This window comes from Silene latifolia, chromosome 7 (assembly GCF_048544455.1).
Source record: "Silene latifolia isolate original U9 population chromosome 7, ASM4854445v1, whole genome shotgun sequence".
In the NCBI taxonomy this organism is placed as follows: Eukaryota; Viridiplantae; Streptophyta; class Magnoliopsida; order Caryophyllales; family Caryophyllaceae; genus Silene; species Silene latifolia.
Genome location: NC_133532.1, coordinates 119,566,660 through 119,575,049, shown reverse-complemented (window position 1 = coordinate 119,575,049; position 8,390 = coordinate 119,566,660). Strand labels below are relative to the sequence as shown.

Sequence of the window (8,390 nt, the reverse complement as noted above, 5' to 3'; positions counted from 1 at the left end):
TTGGACAACCTTATGCCTTCCGCCCTAAGCTGGGCGGGGGAAACCTTCTGGGATGAGGAGTCGACGGTGACATTTTTATTGCCCATCTGCACAGGCTGCTTCTCCAACTGCCGTTCAGTGAGAGCGACGGCCGGCGACGTCTGATCTACAAAAAATCCAGACAAAGCATCCATGTCAACATTCATTGACATGTCAGAGAGCCTGTCATCGGGAATGCCCAACGAACCTGCTAAATCCGAGCCGTGGGTTAGATCCGTACCAGTCTTAGCCTTCTTGGGCAGAGGGCCGGCTGACCCCTTTTCTTTACCGGCCTCGGTAACAGCAGCAGCGGCAGGCGTTGCCTCTTTTCTCTTATTTGAAGGAGGAGGACCCTCCACAACGGTGACCTCCTCTTCAACGTCAACGACCACCTGCTCCTTTTGGATTACGGGGATTGAAGATTGAGCTGGAGTTGACGCCGTTGCCGCCGTAAACGTTGTTTTTGGTCTCCGGCGCGGCACGTTACCAGCAATCTGCGCTTGAGCCGCCGCCACATCCGGTGCCTTCAAGCTCGCTTTGCTCCATAAGTTCGTGAGGGGCCGTCTGCGATCACGTGGCGCGGCCTTAGGATGCGGCTCAACAACTCTCCCGTTCTCGTCAAGTCCCAACCTCTTGAGGACGGAGACGAGCGATTCGGGCCAAATCGGTGCAAAAGAAACGAAGCAGGAGTTAAGCAAAAGAAATAAACCAAGGTTTAAATACAGAAACATAAAAAGCAAAGATGGGCCTCATACCGACCCCACTCACCCTGGCTGAGGGCCGGTATGAGGCTGACGTGGCAAAGCGGCTCATCCTGAAGAACGATCTGTGTCGGGGGCATCCATCCCTTCGGCGTGCCATCCTTCTCAGCCTCAAACAGCCTCATTGCCCGCGTTTCGTCCTCATTAAGATAGACCTTCAAGGCGTCCATCTTAAGCTTATTCCGGGAGACATATCTGTCATGCTCCCCTTGATTCTCACACCGCAAATTGACGCGGCTCTGAAAGGACCGAGGCAGCGGATAGTCCTCCGGAACCTCAACATATACCCACCGCCCCTTCCAGTCCTTGCAAGATGTCAGCTTGGAGGCGGTGACGAAACCCGGCTCGGTCTGTATGCTGTACCACCCCGAGCCGCCTAGGGTAGTCTGCTTAAGATGGTGGAGCCGACGGAAGAGGTTCACCGTTGGGGCCTCCCCTTTAAAAAGACATAACCATACAAAGCCAATAATCATCCTGATGGCCAACGGATGCAGTTGAGCCACGACGACATTCATGGCTTTAATTATAGCAGCAATGTATTCATTAAGAGGAAACCGGAGCCCATACTCCAGGTGTCTGATGTACACGCCGATACAACCCTCGGGAGGGCAACAGACCGCCTGACCATCCTCAGGGATAACAATCTTACACCCCCTGCCGAAGGAGTAATGATCTTCAAAAAAGTCAGAACCGGAACAACTAGCGAACTTGTTCGTCCAAGCACGATCAGGATTGATCGAACAGGCATCGCCGTGCCACGAATAACGCGGCCTCTCTTCGTCATCATCATCATCATCAATACCCTCCAAAAATCTCTCATCAATTTCAGGAGAAGGAGACTTGGGGCCCCCGAACCCTATCGGGGTGACGACCAGTGGCTCCTGCTCATCAGGATGCGACGGCTCACCCCCCGGCACAGAAGTACTAGGCATAACATCAGCAGAAGACATAGCGGCAACAATTACTTAACAAGAAAAAAAAATTGAGGAAGAACTTGTTTGTTTACCTTGAAAGAAAGGGTTACGCCGAGTAACGCTTTGAAAACTAGAGAGAAATTTCTTCGAAAAAGCTAAGAGAGAGGAAATTTTTTGAGAAAATGAAGTTTGAAGGCCAAAATGAGGGGGTAACTGCTCTATTTATAGAGCAAAGCCCATGAGGCGGACCAATCAGGGCAAAGCCCATGAAACGTCCACCAATCAATGCCAAGCCACGTGTCAGGCATGCAGCCACGAAATGTCAATCGACATACAGTTACCAATCTTATTCGACACGCTCCTTGGTATCTACTTGCTAACGGCCAGCTGATCAACAAAGCAAAGACAGCACCGGTCGGGGGCAATCAAAAGTACAAATGGCACTCTCAACCTTGGTCTCGGCCAGCGCCATTTTCTTTTCCACATCGGATGTCCATTACACATCCATGTGGAGGGGGGATATGGTACGGCCTGAACAGAACCAAGCCGAGGAAGAAGAAGTCGGGGAAGAAGTTCAACTTGCGCAGAATACGCTCAACACTCATCGAAGGTCCATACCACGGCATAGACTACGCTGGGGGCAAATTGATGGGGCATATTCTGCACCCGCTGACCGAGTCAACATATTGAGCAAGGTCAAAGCCAAAAGACAGCAAGTCAACGTATTTAACAGTCGGAGGACCGACACGGCCTGCCGGCATGTCACTTGGGTCTCGGCCCCGGCAACTAGCCGGCCGAAAAGCACATCCGCGTACTCATATCCAAGACCCCTCGGCATGGAGTCAACCAGGCCCGCCGGCCTGCCATGGGTCCCTCGGCCGAGGGTAAAACAGTCTTTCCACCTGCTAGCCACTTGGCCACTACGTGACAAAAGGTGAAAGCCTATAAATACTCCACTTCTCTCATTGAGAAAAGGATCCCAAATATCATCTAAAAACCTGGTATAAACTCACTTATCTCTCTACAATATACTTTGCCAAGTTAACACACAGCTTATCTCTTTAAGTTTACTGACTTGAGCGTCGGAGTGAGTATGCTCGGTACCAAGCCGAGCCCTCAGTTTGTTCATCTTTACAGGAGAGACCGAAAGGAAGAGTCAAGCGAAAACGTCATTCTACAAGCTTACGTGGTCACAAACCTGCTCCGAAATTACACCCGGAACAATATATTTTATAAACATAAATTATAAAATACACTTAATTTCTTACAAACATAAATATTGTCAAAAATCTAAGTTGTTCGATTTTAACTACTTGGTGAAATTCGTTTAGTAATAAAGATAATTTTATTTAGAAACTTTTTTGAATATTTAAAATATTTACAAAAGATTCAAGTTGGTAATTATTACCAACTCTGTAATTGTCTTACAAAAACCTTAGGAAAAAGCTGAACTTTATTTAAAAAAATAAATACTTCATGAAAAAGTAACATGTCATAATAGGAAAAAGAGGTAAAGAATGACATTTACTTAGCATTTGACAGAGAAAAATTTCTACAATGATAATATTAGAAATAAACAACTTCAATGATGGCATGAAATCGTTTTAACTCTGACTTTCTATAACGTATCAAATGTGTATGATTAGATTACCAATAATATTCACATAAGATTAAAAATATTGAGCTACCATTTAAAAATATTAAATAAGTCTCATATCAATTTTGTCAAATTAGCCAAAAAATTAAATACAAATGAACAAAGTCATGAATTTCGATTTTATGCGGACTAATAATTATTCAAGAACCAGCTAACTATGAATAAATCAGTGTAAATATATATACAATTGTTAGAACTATATATAATCTACTATTATATCACCGAATTTTTTTTTCAAACTGGTTTCAAATTCATATCAAATCCATAATACTTCCTCCATTTCCATAAGATCTACCCATTTTCCATATTGGGCCAACCCACTATGATCTACCCATTTGCTTTATTTCTATTTTTGGGTATAACAAATGACCAAACAATCCTTATTAACAATGCATATTTACAAAAAATGTCATCACTTAACCCATCTAATTTCCACCTAATCTCTATTAACTACTCTAATTACTCCCTCCCTTTTTTTCATTTTCCACGGAATATTGATATACCCCCCCCCCCCCTCCCTTAACACATTCAATTTTCCAACTTCCATCTCCCTCTCATAAATCCTCTCTAGAATATTCCCAAAAAAACCCTAGATCTACTCCTCTCAACCTCCCATTTTCATTCCGCCATTACTCATTCCTCTTCCTCTCTACCTCTCTCTAGATCTCGTCCTCTCCATCTCTCTGTATATCTCCTCCTTCTTCATATCTCTTCCAAATTAATCTATGTCCGACACATTACCTTCTTATATGTCTTCAAAAAATCACAAAAAAGTTCCCAAATCTGAGACTTCCTACCATGAATCTCTAAATCACTGTTTATATTTACCAGGAATTGGTCATGTTGCCCCTGATACATACCGGGTTATGGTTCCCTACTTAATTCTGATGTTGAAGATGACACAGAGGTTACATCCGCGTATAACGCGAATGAAAATACTTTTGTTCCTGATTCATTGATTGAGGAAGTCCCATATTTTGATGAGAAACCTGGTAAGATTGTTGATGATGGTACTGCATGTGTTGATCGAAACTCGCTTTTCCTGGAAATGGAAAGATCTGGTTCTTATTCACCTTCATCATTGACATTCCATAAGTTCTGCGATAAGTTTTTACAGAAGAAGCGTAAAAAGGATGAAACTGCGGTAAATCTTTGCTTTTGACGGTTAATTTTTTTTTTTTTATATTTGCAGCTAAATCATGGTGTTTAATGCTTTTTTTTTGTTTATCTTTGCAGCTATGGCTTATATTAATTGAAACAATATGAATGAGAAGAAGGAAGTTTCTGGGGGAAATTTAAATTCCGTTGATTTGTCGCCAAAATCAAAGAAATTCAAGATATTTTGTGACAAGTACTTAGAAAAGGGGAAAAAATGCTAACAAAGGGAGGTTCATTTCTACTACTTCTACTTTTATTCTTTATTTAATTGTTTTTTTAGTTGTTCTGTTTTCTTTGTTGATGAGATCTGTTTTATTTAGGGTGTTCATTTACCCTCTGTTGTTTGGGGTGTTTTGATGGGTTAGTTTTGCTGGTTAGTTCTGATGGGTTAGTTTTGATGATTTCTTTGGATAGTTTGTTCTGATGTTTGTTCTGAGGTGTTGGTAATTGGACTGTTTTCGTAGCTTAGCTGTTTTGTTTAGGTCTTGGATACCTTCTGTGGGTGTGTAGGGTGTTCTGATGGGTTTGTTTTGATGATTTGTTTGGAAGGTTTGTTCTGATGTTTGTTCTGAGGTGTTGGTAATTGGACTATTTTCGTGGCTTAGCTGTTTTGTTTAGGTCTTGGATACCTTCTGTGGGTGTTGGTTATTGCTGTTGGTAACATTACTTCCTCCATTTCCATATGATGTACCCATACCTCAGTGAAGGTCATTACTAGACTGAGAGGTAAATGTTTGTTACTCCTTCACTCATCATATGACCCTAAAGTAAGGGCTCCATGTTTGTTGCTACTAATGTCACCATTAGATGTAGCCATGTTGAGTTACCCTTATTATTAGGTTGGCCTATATTTGCTGCCACCAAGAGGCAATACATGTTGAGTTACTCTGTTTATTTTAATTCTTGAGGTTCCATGTTTTGTTTCTTCTTGATGAGGCACTTATGTGTGGTCAGTTACTCAATGACGAAAATGTGTTTGCTGAGAGTAACAAGGAATTAATCACTGAACTTAAAATGTCATTAACTTGCCATTACAAACTGATTGCTTACATAGTTCATATGTCACCAAAATGGAGTCTTACAAAGTTCAGTAACATTAATTAAAAACATGTAGACTCTAATGTTTGATTGATAAACTGTCATGCCTAAAACAATTTTGATGACAGTTTCTCATTCAAACAACAACCAACCATGGTTGTTCAAAAGGGGACTTGGATGCCTAGATCTAACATTAATTAAAAACATGTAGATTCTGATGTTTGATTGATAAACTGTCATGCCTAAAACAGTTTTGATGACAGTTTCTCATTCAAACAACAACCAACCAAGGTTGTTCAAAAGGGAACTTGGATGCCTAGATCTAACATTAATTGATCTAAATCACTCATCACTCCACAAGTTATTAAAAACTGAATGCATTCCTTCACCAAATCTTCATTAACTGTTAAGTCTCTTGGTAGTGTTCCTTGCCTTCTTTGTGCAGCCTTTGAAAGATGTGGTAGTGGATAGTTATTGTGGCCTCTCTTTTGCATAATTTCCACCATACAAGCTTGTAAACTTAGAAAAACATTGTCGAGTGTTTCAGCTGTCTCTGCTTCATATGCTTGATTACATTTTTGCTTTGTTCAATTTGTCTTTCTTTGGGTTTTTATCTTGAATAGACTGAATTGATCTAAAGAAACCTAGATCTAAAATGTTCAAGTCAGGTGAGTTTGTTGGTTGTTGTGTTAACTTGATGTTAAATCCATCTGAATTGGCTGCCTCCATGAAATCTTTGTCTTTACCACTTATATGAGGCTTAGCATTATCCAGTTGAATAGTTATATTCTTTGATGCAGATGCTGGCCATTTTTCTTTAATGGCTGGTATCACTAAGTTGATCAATGCTTCTTTTGTGACTGCCTTTGTGATAGATTCAACTGGTTTTGTGACTATTGTACCAGCTTCTCTATTCTTACTTTTTCTTTTTGATGGTTCTTGGTAAGTAAATGGCCATATACCAACCTTTCCATCAAACAAAACTTCTCCATTTTCTTTGTATGTTGGCCTTGAAACTGCTGCTAAGAACATGATTTTTGTTATGTATCTCTTGCTTTTACAACTTCTATAAGGAAGAGCTTCATTGCTGCCAATGTAGTATCTACACTTTGGATTGGTCATATAAAACCATTTTTCATCAATGTGAATGATTAAACCCATATCTTTGAACATTACACACCTCAATAGCCTATCAAAGACTAATTTCCCCATTACAAAATGTAACCTTAGGTGTTTGTGGTCTTCACTTAAAGCTGGATGTATTGAACTTGTGTGAGACTTAATAAGTCCTTGTTTTACCCATCTATGGCAGGTAGATGGTGCATGCCCTATAGCCTTGCCCAACCTTTTCAGTGTTGTTCTCTTTGACACATCAAGTGCCATTATGGCCTCTAATGGACAAGGTATCCTTTCTTTCCCCTTCTTTCCCTTGATCTTACTCCTCACATTAATAGGAACTTCATGTACCCTCTGTTGTTTTGCTGCTGTCCATATACTGAAAATGGATTTCCTTGTGACATTGAACATGTTTGCCACTTCATTCATCTTCCCATGTGCAGGTTTCCCGTTTTTGCAGCTCTCAAACAGCAAGCATACCACCCTATGCCTCTCATCATCTGTTAGATTAGGTTTTTTCATGATGAAAATAGCTGAATCTGTAATTTTAGTGAAAAAGTTATTGTAATTATTGAAAGTTGAAGTGTAATTTTTTGTTGTTTTAGTTGGAAATGTAAGCTGAACTAATCAGAACATTTGCTGCAGTTTATGTACTCTAATGTCTTTGACTTGATGTTTTTTGGTGGGAGAATTAAAATTTCATGAAAATATCTTTTCCCACCCAATTTCCCTCCAACTTGTTTTCCCCCTCTTTTTTCATCAAAAACCAGGTAACATTGAAATTGGTGGGAAGATTAAGCTTGACCCCACTCCTTAACACACCCACTTTATTTTCTAATTAAACACAAATAATGCAACTAATTGTCTTTCCTTGGTTGTTGAGCCAAAAGCAAATGGGTAGATCATATAAAAATGGAGGAAGTAGTAGTTAAAAATGTATTGAAATGCCAAATATACAAAATTATGCGGTTAGATCAATTTTTACTTTCTAAATTCCAATTATCCTATGTGTTTTTATTCACTTAACTATTTACCGTGGTTTGCATTTGGCTGGTTATTACTTTGCCATGTATTGATTGTATATTTAAAAGTGCAATAGTTTTTACGGTAGCTTTCAAGGTGTTTTTTATTTTGGGAAAATTTACATTTTATTCCCTGAGGTTTGGCTTAATTCCACTTTAGTGTCATGAGGTTTGCATAATTCCACTTTAGTGTCCTAAGGTTTCGACTACTTCCACTTTGTTAACCGGAGTTTTGAATAAAATTTCATTTTGGTGGCCTAAAATATTTAATAGTCAACTTTTATCTTAAGTAATTGTATTTTCAGTAAAATAAAGTGCAAAATTGGATATTAAACTACACACAAAATAGTAATATTGCAAAAAAATGCCAGATTTGTTATGTTCAAAATATTTTTTTAGTATCCCTCCATTATCTTTTATCTTCTCATTTCAATAAAATTCTCTCACATATATTAGAAAAGTGGTCGAGGAGATAAAAGATGATGGAGGGAGTATGAAATATTAAGAATGTTATGTATAGGTCACTTAAGTGGGAAGTAGACCTCAAGGAACCATAGTGAAATTATGCAAACCCCAGGGCACTAAAGTGAAACTAGGCTAAATCTTAGGGCACCAAAGTGGAAATAATCATGTTTTTTCTAATTTGTGAATCTTATAAAATCGGCCTCAGTTATCATGTGTTCATTTTATGGAATTAAACCACATT

General features: G+C 39.5%; 1 protein-coding gene across 1 annotated transcript; it reads right to left on the bottom strand.

The window, feature by feature from the left end:
* Positions 1–6,116: 6,116 nt before the first annotated feature.
* Positions 6,117–6,707, bottom strand: LOC141590634 (uncharacterized). The gene has a single exon (XM_074411209.1). The coding sequence runs from the start codon at positions 6,705–6,707 to the stop codon at positions 6,117–6,119; it is 591 nt and encodes a 196-aa protein (XP_074267310.1).
* Between the last annotated feature and the right edge of the window lie 1,683 nt (positions 6,708–8,390).